Source organism: Scardinius erythrophthalmus, assembly GCF_964197995.2.
Source record: "Scardinius erythrophthalmus genome assembly, chromosome: 11".
Classification (NCBI taxonomy): domain Eukaryota; kingdom Metazoa; phylum Chordata; class Actinopteri; order Cypriniformes; family Leuciscidae; genus Scardinius; species Scardinius erythrophthalmus.
This window is the reverse complement of record NC_138231.1, coordinates 640,652-654,295: the sequence shown is the minus strand read 5'-3', so window position 1 is coordinate 654,295 and position 13,644 is coordinate 640,652. Positions and strand designations below refer to the sequence as shown.

The 13,644-nt window shown below is 45.4% G+C and overlaps 1 protein-coding gene across 3 annotated transcripts in view; it reads right to left on the bottom strand.

The window, feature by feature from the left end:
• LOC308698841 (bromo adjacent homology domain-containing 1 protein) overlaps positions 1-7,748 on the bottom strand; it is a 17,287-nt gene extending 9,539 nt beyond the window's left edge. For 2 of the 3 annotated variants that reach the window (XM_081379233.1, XM_081379235.1), the window contains exons 1-2: positions 7,622-7,748; positions 3,141-4,382 (exon numbers count right to left, since the gene is read on the bottom strand). In XM_081379233.1, the coding sequence (XP_081235359.1) occupies positions 3,141-4,362 (1,222 nt within the window). In that variant the 5' untranslated portion in view covers positions 4,363-4,382; positions 7,622-7,748. The remainder of the gene's footprint in view (positions 1-3,140; positions 4,383-7,621) is intronic. The other variant, XM_081379234.1, reaches the window with a different exon arrangement.
• Between the last annotated feature and the right edge of the window lie 5,896 nt (positions 7,749-13,644).

The window sequence follows — 13,644 nt, the reverse complement described above, 5'->3', positions numbered from 1 at the left end:
TCAGTGTCGTGATATGTATCGAATCGTGAGTTCAGTATCGTGATATGTATCGAATCGTGAGTTCAGTGTCATGATATGTATCGAATCGTGAGTTCAGTGTCGTGATATGTATCGAATCGTGAGTTAGGTGTCGTGATATGTATCGAATCGTGAGTTCAGTGTCAGGATATGTATCGAATCGTGAGTTCAGTGTCGTGATATGTATCGTGTCGTGATATGTATCGTATCGTGAGTTCAGTGTCGTGATATGTATCGAATCGTGAGTTCAGTGTCGTGATATGTATCGAATCGTGAGTTCAGTGTCAGGATATGTATCGAATCGTGAGTTCAGTGTCGTGGTATCGAATCGTGAGTTCAGTGTCGTGATATGTATCGAATCGTGAGTTCAGTATCGTGATATGTATCGAATCGTGAGTTCAGTGTCATGATATGTATCGAATCGTAAGTTCAGTGTCGTGATATGTATCGTGTCGTGATATGTATCGAATCGTGAGTTCAGTGTCGTGATATGTATCGAATTGTGAGTTAGGTGTCGTGATATGTATTGAATCGTGAGTTCAGTGTCAGGATATGTATCGAATCGTGAGTTCAGTGTCGTGATATGTATCGAATCGTGAGTTCAGTGTCAGGATATGTATCGAATCGTGAGTTCAGTGTCGTGATATGTATCGAATCGTGAGTTCAGTGTCAGGATATGTATCGAATCGTGAGTTCGGTGTCGTGATATGTATTGAATCGTGAGTTCGGTGTCGTGATATGTATCGAATCGTGAGTTCAGTGTCGTGATATGTATTGAATCGTGAGTTCAGTGTCGTGATATGTATTGAATCGTGAGTTCAGTGTCGTGATATGTATCGAATCGTGAGTTCAGTGTCGTGATATGTATCGAATCGTGAGTTCAGTGTCAGGATATGTATCGAATCGTGAGTTCAGTGTCGTGATATGTATCGAATCGTGAGTTCAGTGTCAGGATATGTATCGAATCGTGAGTTCAGTGTCGTGATATGTATCGAATCGTGAGTTCAGTGTCAGGATATGTATCGAATCGTGAGTTCAGTGTCGTGATATGTATCGAATCGTGAGTTCAGTGTCAGGATATGTATCGAATCGTGAGTTCGGTGTCGTGATATGTATCAGATCGTGAGTTTGGTGTCGTGAAATGTATCGAATCATGAGTTCGGTGTCTTGATATGTATCGAATCGTGAGTACGGTGTCGTGATATGTATCGAATCATGAGTTAGGTGTCGTGATATGTATCGAATCGTGAGTTCAGTGTCGTGATATGTATCGAATCACAAGTTCAGTGTCGTGATATGTATCGAATCGTGAGTTCGGTGTCGTGATATGTATCGAATCGTGAGTACGGTGTCGTGATATGTATCGAATCGTGAGTACGGTGTCGTGATATGTATCGAATCGTGAGTTAGGTGTCGTGATATGTATCGAATCGTGAGTTAGGTGTCGTGATATGTATCGAATCGTGAGTTCAGTGTCAGGATATGTATCGAATCGTGAGTTCAGTGTCAGGATATGTATCGAATCGTGAGTTCAGTGTCAGGATATGTATCGTATCGTGAGTTCAGTGTCGTGATATGTATCGAATCACAAGTTCAGTGTCGTGATATGTATCGAATCGTGAGTTCGGTGTCGTGATATGTATCGAATCGTGAGTACGGTGTCGTGATATGTATCGAATCGTGAGTACGGTGTCGTGATATGTATCGAATCGTGAGTTAGGTGTCGTGATATGTATCGAATCGTGAGTTAGGTGTCGTGATATGTATCGAATCGTGAGTTCGGTGTCAGGATATGTATCGAATCGTGAGTTCGGTGTCGTGATATGTATCGAATCGTGAGTACGGTGTCGTGATATGTATCGAATCGTGAGTACGGTGTCGTGATATGTATCGAATCGTGAGTTAGGTGTCGTGATATGTATCGAATCGTGAGTTCAGTGTCAGGATATGTATCGAATCGTGAGTTCAGTGTCGTGATATGTATCGAATCGTGAGTTCAGTGTCGTGATATGTATCGAATCGTGAGTTCGGTGTCGTGATATGTATCGAATCGTGATTTCGGTGTCGTGATATGTATCGAATCGTGAGTTCAGTGTCGTGATATGTATCGAATCGTAAGTTCAGTGTCGTGATATGTATCGAATCGTGAGTTCGGTGTCGTGATATGTATCGAATCGTAAGTTCAGTGTCGTGATATGTATCGTGTCGTGATATGTATCGTATCGTGAGTTCAGTGTCGTGATATGTATCGTATCGTGAGTTCAGTGTCGTGATATGTATCGAATCGTGAGTTCAGTGTCGTGATATGTATCGTGTCGTGATATGTATCGTATCGTGAGTTCAGTGTCGTGATATGTATCGAATCGTGAGTTCAGTGTCGTGATATGTATCGTGTCGTGATATGCATCGTATCGTGAGTTCAGTGTCGTGATATGTATCGTATCGTGAGTTCAGTGTCAGGATATGTATCGAATCGTGAGTTCAGTGTCGTGATATGTATCGAATCGTGAGTTCAGTGTCGTGATATGTATCGAATCGTGAGTTCAGTGTCAGGATATGTATCGAATCGTGAGTTCGGTGTCGTGATATGTATCGAATCGTGAGTTCGGTGTCGTGATATGTATCGAATCGTGAGTTAGGTGTCGTGATATGTATCGAATCGTGAGTTCGGTGTCGTGATATGTATCGAATCGTGAGTTAGGTGTCGTGATATGTATCGAATCGTGAGTTAGGTGTCGTGATATGTATCGAATCGTGAGTTCGGTGTCGTGATATGTATCGTATCGTGAGTTCGGTGTCGTGATATGTATCGTATCGTGAGTTCAGTGTCGTGATATGTATCGTATCGTGAGTTCAGTGTCGTGATATGTATCGTATTGTGAGTTCAGTATGGTGATATGTATCGAATCGTGAGTTCAGTGTCGTGATATGTATCGAATCGTGAGTTCAGTGTCGTAATATGTATCGTATCGTGAGTTCAGTATCATGATATGTATCGAATCGTGAGTTCAGTATCGTGATATGTATCATATCTTGAGTTCAGTATCGTGATATGTAACGTATCGTGACAATTACACCCCTATTATTGATGATATTCATCAATCGTCATCATGATCTCTGACCTGTTTTGATGGGATGTCTGCAGTGTGAGCAGCTGGTGGGGAAGGAGCAGGTCCGGCTAGCGAAGGCGTATCGTCCGACTCCACAGCGGTAGCATCCCGACCCGACGGACCCACAGAAGGGATGAGCGATCCCTGAGGAGGCTAGCAGCGCCGGTGCGCTCAAACCCGGCCCGGGGTGAGCGATGTGCACGAGGTACCCGGCGTAGCATGGATCCGCGCACACACACGGATGCGCGCTGAGCGTTAGCGCCGGATGCGCCGGAACCAGGTGTTTGATCCGCGACTCGTCCGGCTCCTGCGCGAGGAACAGCGCTAGCCGGTGGCAGTCCGGCGGACAGCAGCAGAACGCACTTAGCTCCGCCTCCACCGGCTCCTCCTTCACCACCGTCACCGGGTATCCCAGAATGCTCTGCGACTGGAAGCCCGGTTTAGCCGCCGCGTGACTCAGTTCTGACTCGTAGCTCCGGCTTTTACACACTTCACAAGCTCCATCGGGATCGCGGCTGATCTTCTTGGACGGCGTCTGTGCTTTGGGTTTGCAGCGGTCCGGTTTGATCCTTCCTGTAGTTGAGCTAGTTAGCTTCATTAGTGCGGCGGCATTGAGTCCGGCTAGCCGTCTGGGAGCCGGAGCGTAGAGACTCGCGTCAGACTCGTCTTTCTTCCTCTTCTTTTGGCACGTCTCTGCCTTCGAGGTTCTTTTCGAGCAGGTCTTAGTAGTTGAGGCACCATCGCCGTGTTTCTTCGCTAGTTTGGTGTCGGTTTTCTCGAGCAGCAGACTGTTAACCGCCTCTGCGTTTAGAGACGCTAGTCGACGTTTACGTGGCTCGGGAGCTGAAGGTTTATCCTGCAATGACTTCTCTTTTTTGGGATCCACTTCTGGGATCAGTTCCTCCTGTCCGTCCAAACGCGTGAGCAAAACATGGCAGCTCAACGCCTCGCCGTCTGAAGCCGCGGCTCTTCCTCGTAGCGGGTACAGCTTACGCTTGCGCTCGCTCACAGTCTTAGCCTTTCCTCTCTTGCTCACGTGCTTCTTAGTTTCATCCATTTTCAGTGAACGTTTTTGACTTTTATGCTGCTCGCGATTCCTGGCCTTGACTTTCTTCGCCATTGATCGCGCAGGCCATGCTCCGCCCACAGTTTCACCATGTGACCCGCCCTCCACGTGGTCCCGCCCCTCGCCACGACACTGGCCGAGGGAGCCTTTTTTCCGAGCGTGGGTCATAACATGCTTTCGGAGAAGACCTACGGGGAATAAAAGGGATCTGAAATTAATATGACAATATTGATAAACAAGAGAGGAATAACTGCTTTTAGCACGAAGAAACACCAAATACAAGATGTGAACAAAACTTGCATTTTTGCATTTATCTTACACTTTGATCTAAAGCGACTTACAATAGAGAAACAAGCGATTCGTCACAAAGACAATACTCTTAGAATGCAATGCCAGGTTTATGTGACTGCTCGATTAGGAAGACATTTGCAAAGACATTTGCTCATTAAGGCTGCAATTATCTGATAAAAATACAGTAAAACAGTGAAATATTATTAGAATGTAAAACAGCTGTTTTCTATGTGAATATATAGTAAAGTGTAATTTTTTATATATAACACACAGCAAGATGGAATCCAAGATGGCGGCACGCATAGGCACATCGGCTTCACGCTCTCACTTTTGGTGCTGTTTGTTTTTGTTTAGGCTACATGTTTGACTTGTTTGACACAAGATGTAAATAAGTCTCTGATGTCCCCAGAGTGTGTGTGTGAAGTTTTAGCTCTAAATACCCCACAGATATTTGTATATAGCATGTTATAGTTGTCACGTTTTGAGGGTGAGCAAAAACACACCTTTCTGTGTCTGTACCTTTAAATGCAAATGAGCTGCTGCTCCCGGCACAGGGGGCGGAGCTTCAAGAGCTTGTGTGTGTGTGTGTGTGTGTGTGTGTGTGTGTGTGTGTGTGTGTGTGTTAGCAGCTTTATTACCTCACACATACACACACAGGCACACTGAACATTTCAAAAACGTTCAGCCTTTTATGTTCAAACCGGAGTCAGACAATGATGGAGAGACTCGAGAAGAAGAGACAACATGTAGAAGCAACAGGACATTTCTGAACGGTTAGTTGATGAAGTTATGAAGCTGATGTGGAGTTATCTTCTAGTCATTGATTAGCATATTCTGTCCTGATAATCTATAAATCGTGTTCCGGAGGCGGGGTTTATGTAAATTCTAGGGTTGGTGATGTCACTGACCCGGGAGGAATGTGGTGTAGTCTCTACCAGCCGTTTGTTGTAGTCCTTAAAAAGCGATTTCTGTAAAAGCAAATATCTCCCTTTGCTCTGAACTTTCAGCGTCGGAACTTTGCAGATGTTGTTTATGCTCAAACAGCAACATTACACACTAACTAAAGTTAGACAAGTCAAATCATTTTCACTTTTCACATTTACGGCCATAACAACTGGTGCACAAATACACAAGATATAGGGAGTCATTGCTCTCCAGAGCTGGAGTCTCTGCTGGTGAAATGCTTATGCTAATCCTAGCACAGCCCTAGGCTACTCGCTTAGTGCTATACATTTAATACGAAGCAATTAGCCTGAAGCAGTCCATATTATAGCAGGTGAGTTTAATCAGTCAGAGCTAAAGGCTGCTCTCCCGAAAGAGACTAGATGAGCTACAAGCAGGACAAATACATCAGATACAGTTTACTCCAACATCAAGAACGGGTTCAGGTCCATATTATTATCCGTACTCCTGATTTCAGCTTACACCCCCCCCCCCACCCAAACCCATTATTAAACCTGTTAAAGTATGGCCTGAAGGAGCGTCTGACAAACTGGGACATCTTTGAGGTTCAGGACTAGGAGAACACATCAAGGGTTTTTTTGTTTTTATTTACATTCCGTTGCTTCCGCCGCCCGCCTCCTCTGCCGACTGTAAATAGTGTTGTTTTTGTTTCTGTTATAGTTTTGTTAATGCGATATGCAACTGTAATCGCTCCTTCTTGGACTGGGCAAATGTCTTTTGTCCATTTATGCATGAACTGATTGTTTGTTCTTTTCTGTTATTGTGAAGCGTCCTTGAGCTTGGGAAAGGCGCAATATAAACATAAACAAGCCCCTTTCACACAGAGATTCCGGAAAACACACGGATAATGTGTCCCGGGATTGTTTGATTTTTGGTTCACTGGTCCGGAATCTGTGAGTGCGTTCACACACATCCCGTAAGATCCCGTAAGACACGTGACGTCAGGATGACCACCGACCAGAAGCCCTGGATGGCGAAGGGCTAAACTCTCGTGAAGGGTTAGTTCACCCAGAGTTCTGTCAGTAATGACTCTCCCTCATGTTGTTCCCGCCAGACTGTCGCTCGTCTTCAGAACAGATCTGAGATCAGAGAGCGGTCTCGCTCCTCCGTAGGCTTCTGCCAGCCAAGAAAAGTTAGTAAAGAATCGTTAGAATAGTCCAGCGGCGACGAGAATACTGTTAGTGCGCAAAACAAACAAACATAACGACTTTCCTCCAGTCTCCATGTTCTTCTGTGTGTCTCTGAGTGAGTTCAGTAATCATAAATGTTTCTTGAGCATCAGATCCTCATATTAGAGTGATTTCTGAAGGATCATGTGACACTGAAGACTGGAGTAATGATGCTAAAAGTAATAATAATATTTCATAAATGTAACTAGAGTGAGTAAGAGCTCAGAGCTTCGGCAGAGAGGATTATCCGTGATGATTAAATCTCTCCGTTCATCACACAGATCATAATCCAGATTCCGTGATGACTGATTATTTCTGAAGTTTGACAGCATCAAGGCACTTTTGTTGTCTGAAATACTGAGCACCGGAGACATTGTTCAAAACAACATACTGTGCAGCATAACAGCATTAAGGAGAGTAAACACTGATAGAAGATTAATAAATGATACGTGAAATAACAGTATTAGGTCTGAGTCTTGCAGGGCTCGAACCCTCAACCCTTCAGCTCCGCCAGATCTCCAGCCACTGCCACTGAACTAGAAACAGTTCAACAGTGACCCACTGACCAGAGTAAAGTAGTGCACTACAGTTCACCTTCATGTTACTTGTGTGAATATTAAAGTATGTTAATGTGGAGCAGCTGATGCGTTACGCACGTGTGCGCGCGCGCGGATCTAGAAGTTCGATAACGCAACGTAAATTGTTACGGATCGTGACGTCACATTTGTTAGTTTGTGACGTCGTCGTGTTTGTTGCGATGCTGATGTGCGCGCTGGCCTGACGTCATCATACAGCAGAAATAACGCCCTTGCACAACAGCAACAACAACAACATCAGGTGACATTAAAACGCGAGCACGCGCTGCACGAGATCAACTTATAGCTCGCGCCATCACGACGCTATTAAAGCGCCCTCGATCCGCGCGCGTTGGTCGAGGCGTCGGCGCGGGTGAACGCATGAGACGCGGCGCGTGTTTATTTCTGCGGATCTGCACAAACACTCACCAGTAAAACACACACGAGCGTCGAGGATCCGCGCTGCTCGTCCACGGCTGTTTCTCTTCCTGCTTCTGCGCTCAACTTCCAGAGGACCAATCACACGCTCGCATGCTGATGCGCGCGGCCCCCTCAGCCAATCAGTGAACAACACTCAACGTCATTATAATATTCATCTTTTACAGTGTCTAGGTGTCAATAATTAAAACTCGCGCACACTTTTGGGCTTCAAACTATAATGGAATAATTAAGATTGTTTGCTGTTTCTGAAAGAGTCTCTTCTGCTCACCAAAGCTGCGTTTATATGATCAAAAAACAGTAAAATAGTGAAATATTATTCTAATGTAAATCATCTGTTGTCTATGTGAATATACAGTAAAGTGTAATTTATTCCTGTGATCAAAGCTGAATGTTCAGCATCATTACTCCAGTCTTCAGCGTCACATGATCCTTCAGAAATCACTCTAATATGATGATCTGATTCTCAAGAAACATTTATGATTTTTATTATCAGTGTTGAAAACAGTTTCATATTTCTGTGGAAACTGTGATGTATTTTATTTTTCAGGATTCTTAGATGAACAGAAAGTTTTTATTTTTTAAACAGCTTTTATTTTAAATAGAGTCTTTTGTAACATTATGAATGTCTTTACTGTCACTTCTGATAAATTTAATGTGTCCTTAATAAATAAAAGTATAAGTTTTTTTTAATGATAGTGCATCAGGTTTGAAACATATATTTTAAATTGTGCTAATATTTCACTGTCTTCAATAAATGCGGTCTTGTTGAGCAGAAGAGATGTCAATCATCTTAATCTGAATTATTCTAAACCTCTAAACTGTCTTTGAACACTGAAGACACACTTAAAACACACTCTGACTGTCTTATTAATATGTGAATATCACTGCATTATATCTTTACAGAGGAGAATGTGCTTCTGTAAACACCATTAACAACATGGATTATGACTTGACATAATAATGCATAACTCCAGTCATAAAGCGACTCTTCCAGACTGCGTTTGGGTTTATAAGGTCACGCTTCAGTCATTCACAACTCCAGATATGAGTGCAACTCAAACACACACACACACACACACACACACACACACACACACACACACACACACACACACACACACACACACACACACACACACACACACACACACACACTTTCAGTTCTGATCAGAGAGAAAACCACTTGCTAAACACATGTTTGCGTAAGGCCAACAATAATGCACCCAAAGCCAGAATAGAAAGTAAAGACACAGTCAAACAACTCAGTATTTAGAAGCGAAACATTTACTGATCAGCCCAGAGTCTCTCGAGTCACTGATCATATAGCAGATTATACAGCGAGGGTTGCTGAGAGGAACCTTGGAAACTCCATCTTTAGACACAAACAAATTAAACAAATAAATGAGATTCCAGTCAATATTCTGTATTGATCATATAATTTCATCAGTAAGGAAAACATAAGCAGTTTTTGACCCTCGTCTTCCATCTCACACACACACACACACACACACACACACACACACACACACACACTCACGCACGCACGCACGCACGCACGCACGCGCACACACACACACACACACACACGCAGAAGATCCTCATTTCCTGAACGCACTGTCATTATAGGAAATGCTGGAGCTTCTGCAACACCTAAACACACACACACACACACACACACACACACACACACACACACACACACAGCTTTATTTCTCCTTATTGTTCCGTATAAAACCGTCACAATGCTAAAAAAAAACACAAAAATCACATATTTTTATAGTCAAGTCAGCTTTATTTATACAGCGCTTTTTACAACACAGTGTTTCACAGCAGCTTTACAGAGATAACAGGAGAATAATGCAGTAAAGTTTGTTTCTAGAAGAAAACATGAAATGAAAAAATACTAAAGCTCTAGTAAACTAGATGTACCGCATCGCGGTACAAAATATGACCGCCGCTCAGGCCTGCACTGGCTTTCCACAAAAATAAATGACGTGGAGTAATTTGGCTGTATTGCGTGTTTATGTATATACCTAAAAAAAGTAATAGTATGTGCATGTCTGTGTGTGTGTGTGTGTGTGTGTGTGTATGTGTGTGTCTGTGTGTGTGTGTGTGTGTGTGTCTGTGCGTGTATGTATGTGTGCGTACATGTGTGCGCGTGTGTGTTTGTGTGTGTGTGTCTGTGCATGTGGATTTGTATGTGTGTGTATGGGTGTGTGTCTGTGCGTGTGGATGTCAGTGTGTGTGCATGCTTGCGTTTGTTTGTATTCCTGCATGTGTGTGTGTGACAGTATCATCCTAAACCAGCAACCCTTCGCTCAACAGCACCATCTACAGGCCGATGAGTGTACAGTCACTAAATGTGCACATAAATGAATTTATTTTATACCCCCCCATGGATGAAATTCTACAAAACTATACCCCCAGGAGGATACCCCCAGAGGATGTCAAGGTAATCATACACATGAAATAAGGTGCAGTTCTGAACATCTCCACTGAAGATAGGGGCGATTAAAGCAGAATAATATTGCATTTTCATTTTTTATGGGAGGGGCGCAAATCACAAATGAGTGATTATGGGCTAGGTTGATGTGGGCCCTTAAGAGCAACATACCATAACAATTACAAATGTTTACAATTACAAATTACAAAGCAATAACAAATGCATTTTTTTGGGTTTGGGGGGGCCCAGCGCGGGGGGGGGGGGGAGTGGCCCCCGGGGACCAAACGAAATTTTTCCGTAGAAGTCTAGTGGGGCTACATGCTCACCAAATTTCATGTTCCCCGGTGTTTCGGTGTCCCTGGTATCGTTGACGAAAAATTTACGGGGGCCCCAGCGCAGGGGGGGGGGAAGTGGCCCCCGGGGACCAAACGAAATTTTTCCATAAAAGTCTAGTAGACCAACATACCATAAAAATTTCTTCATCCTCGGTGCCACGGTTCAGGTAGTTATTTAGGAAAAACTGCATTTTTTGGGGTTTGGGGGGCGCGGGGGGGGAGTGGCCCCCGGGGACCAAACGAAATTTTTCCGTAGAAGTGTAGTGGGGCTACATGCCCACCAAATTTCATATTCCCCGGTGCTTCGGTGTCCCTGGTATCGTTGACGAAAAATTTACGGGGGCCCCAGCGCGGGGGGGGGGGAGTGGCCCCCGGGGACCAAACGAAATTTTTCCGTAAAAGTCTAGTAGACAAACATACCATAAAAATTTCTTCATCCTCGGTGCCACGGTTCAGGTAGTTATTTAGGAAAAACTGCTTTTTTTTTGGGTTAAGGGGGGCCCAGCGCGGGGGGGGAGTGGCCCCCGGGGACCAAACGAAATTTTTCCTTAGAAGTCTAGTGGGGCTACATGCCCACCAAATTTCATGTTCCCCGGTGCTTCGGTGTCCCTGGTATCGTTGACGAAAAATTTACGGGGGCCCCAGCGCGGGGGGGGGGAGTGGCCCCCGGGGACCAAACGAAATTTTTCCGTAAAAGTCTAGTAGACCAACATACCATAAAAATTTCTTCATCCTCGGTGCCACGGTTCAGGTAGTTATTTAGGAAAAACTGCATTTTTTTTGGGTTAAGGGGGGCCCAGCGCGGGGGGGGAGTGGCCCCCGGGGACCAAACGAAATTTTTCCGTAGAAGTCTAGTGGGGCTACATGCCCACCAAATTTCATGTTCCCCGGTGTTTCGGTGTCCCTGGTATCGTTGACGAAAAATTTACGGGGGCCCCAGCACGGGGGGGGAAGTGGCCTCCGGGGACCAAACGAAATTTTTCCGTAAAAGTCTAGTAGACCAACATACCATAAAAATTTCTTCATCCTCGGTGCCACGGTTCAGGTAGTTATTTAGGAAAAACTGCATTTTTTTTGGGTTAAGGGGGGCCCAGCGCGGAGGGGGGAGTGGCCCCCGGGGACCAAACGAAATTTTTCCGTAGAAGTCTAGTGGGGCTACATGCCCACCAAATTTCATGTTCCCCGGTGTTTCGGTGTCCCTGGTATCGTTGACGAAAAATTTACGGGGGACCCAGCGCGGGGGGGGAAGTGGCCTCCGGGGACCAAACGAAATTTTTCCGTAAAAGTCTAGTAGACCAACATACCATAAAAATTTCTTCATCCTCGGTGCCACGGTTCAGGTAGTTATTTAGGAAAAACTGCATTTTTTGGGGTTTGGGGGGGCCCAGCGCTGGGGGGGAGTGGCCCCCGGGGACCAAACGAAATTTTTCCTTAGAAGTCTAGTGGGGCTACATGCCCACCAAATTTCATGTTCCCTGGTGTTTCGGTGTCCCTGGTATCGTTGACGAAAAATTTAAGGGGGCCCCAGCGCGGGGGGGGGGAAGTGGCCCCCGGAGACCAAACGAAATTTTTCCGTAAAAGTCTAGTAGACCAACATACCATAAAAATTTCTTCATCCTCGGTGCCACGGTTCAGGTAGTTATTTAGGAAAAACTGCATTTTTTGGGGTTTGGGGGGGCCCAGCGCTGGGGGGGAGTGGCCCCCGGGGACCAAACGAAATTTTTCCTTAGAAGTCTAGTGGGGCTACATGCCCACCAAATTTCATGTTCCCTGGTGTTTCGGTGTCCCTGGTATCGTTGACGAAAAATTTAAGGGGGCCCCAGCGCGGGGGGGGGGAGTGGCCCCCGGGGACCAAACGAAATTTTTCCGTAAAAGTCTAGTAGACCAACATACCATAAAAATTTCTTCATCCTCGGTGCCACGGTTCAGGTAGTTATTTAGGAAAAACTGCATTTTTTGGGGTTTGGGGGGGCCCAGCGCTGGGGGGGAGTGGCCCCCGGGGACCAAACGAAATTTTTCCTTAGAAGTCTAGTGGGGCTACATGCCCACCAAATTTCATGTTCCCCGGTGTTTCGGTGTCCCTGGTATCGTTGACGAAAAATTTAAGGGGGCCCCAGCGCGGGGGGGGGGAAGTGGCCCCCGGGGACCAAACGAAATTTTTCCGTAAAAGTCTAGTAGACCAACATACCATAAAAATTTCTTCATCCTCGGTGCCACGGTTCAGGTAGTTATTTAGGAAAAACTGCATTTTTTGGGGTTTGGGGGGGCCCAGCGCGGGGGGGGAGTGGCCCCCGGGGACCAAACGAAATTTTTCCTTAGAAGTCTAGTGGGGCTACATGCCCACCAAATTTCATGTTCCCCGGTGTTTCGGTGTCCCTGGTATCGTTGACGAAAAATTCAGTAAGGTGACGGGAAAAAAAAAAAAAAAAAACTTTGACAATCCCTATATGACCGCTTTCGCTAGCTACGCTAGCGGCGGTCATAATAAAGCAGTAAAACTTGAGGGTTTAAAGCAGGGGTGCCCAATCCTGCTCCTGCCATCTCCAACCCTAATCAAACACACCTGCCTTTAGTTTTCAAGCGATCCCGAAGACCGTGATTGGCTGCTTCAGGTGAGTGTGATTAGGGTTAGAGATGAACTGTGCAGGACAGTCGATCGGCAGGAGCAGGATTGGGCACCCCTGGTTTAATGGAAGTTGTAGGGAACATCACTGTATAAGTTGAAATGAACATGTTTTAGTAGTTCATGTTAACTGACCAACAGAATCTTGTTGAAAAGTGTTCCTCTGTATGTGTGTGTGTGTGTGTGTGTGTGTAAACAGCTTTATTTCTCCTTATTGTTCAATATAACACATATTCCTCCGCTAAAGCCCAGTCACCGGGTGAAGCGCCGGCGGCTGAACAGGCTGTTGCCGATGCCGTACACGTACGGGCTGACGGCGGAGTAGCAGCTGGTGATGAGGAACTCCAGCTCGGACCAGTACGGGAGTGTGTAGGGGTCGCAGGCCAGGTGCAGGACCAGGTACACACTCCAGTTCAGCTGGAAGACCATCATGGCCGTCAGGATGGCCGCCGTGCTTCGCTGGAACCCGGCCCTCGGCACTGCAGAAACAACTGCGGTAAATGTACGGTAAACTGGCAGCTGTGGATGGCAGAAATCTACCGCAAATAATACGGTAGCAACATTTTAGGTTGTACAGACTTAACTTAAATTTACAGTAAAAAACAAGGGA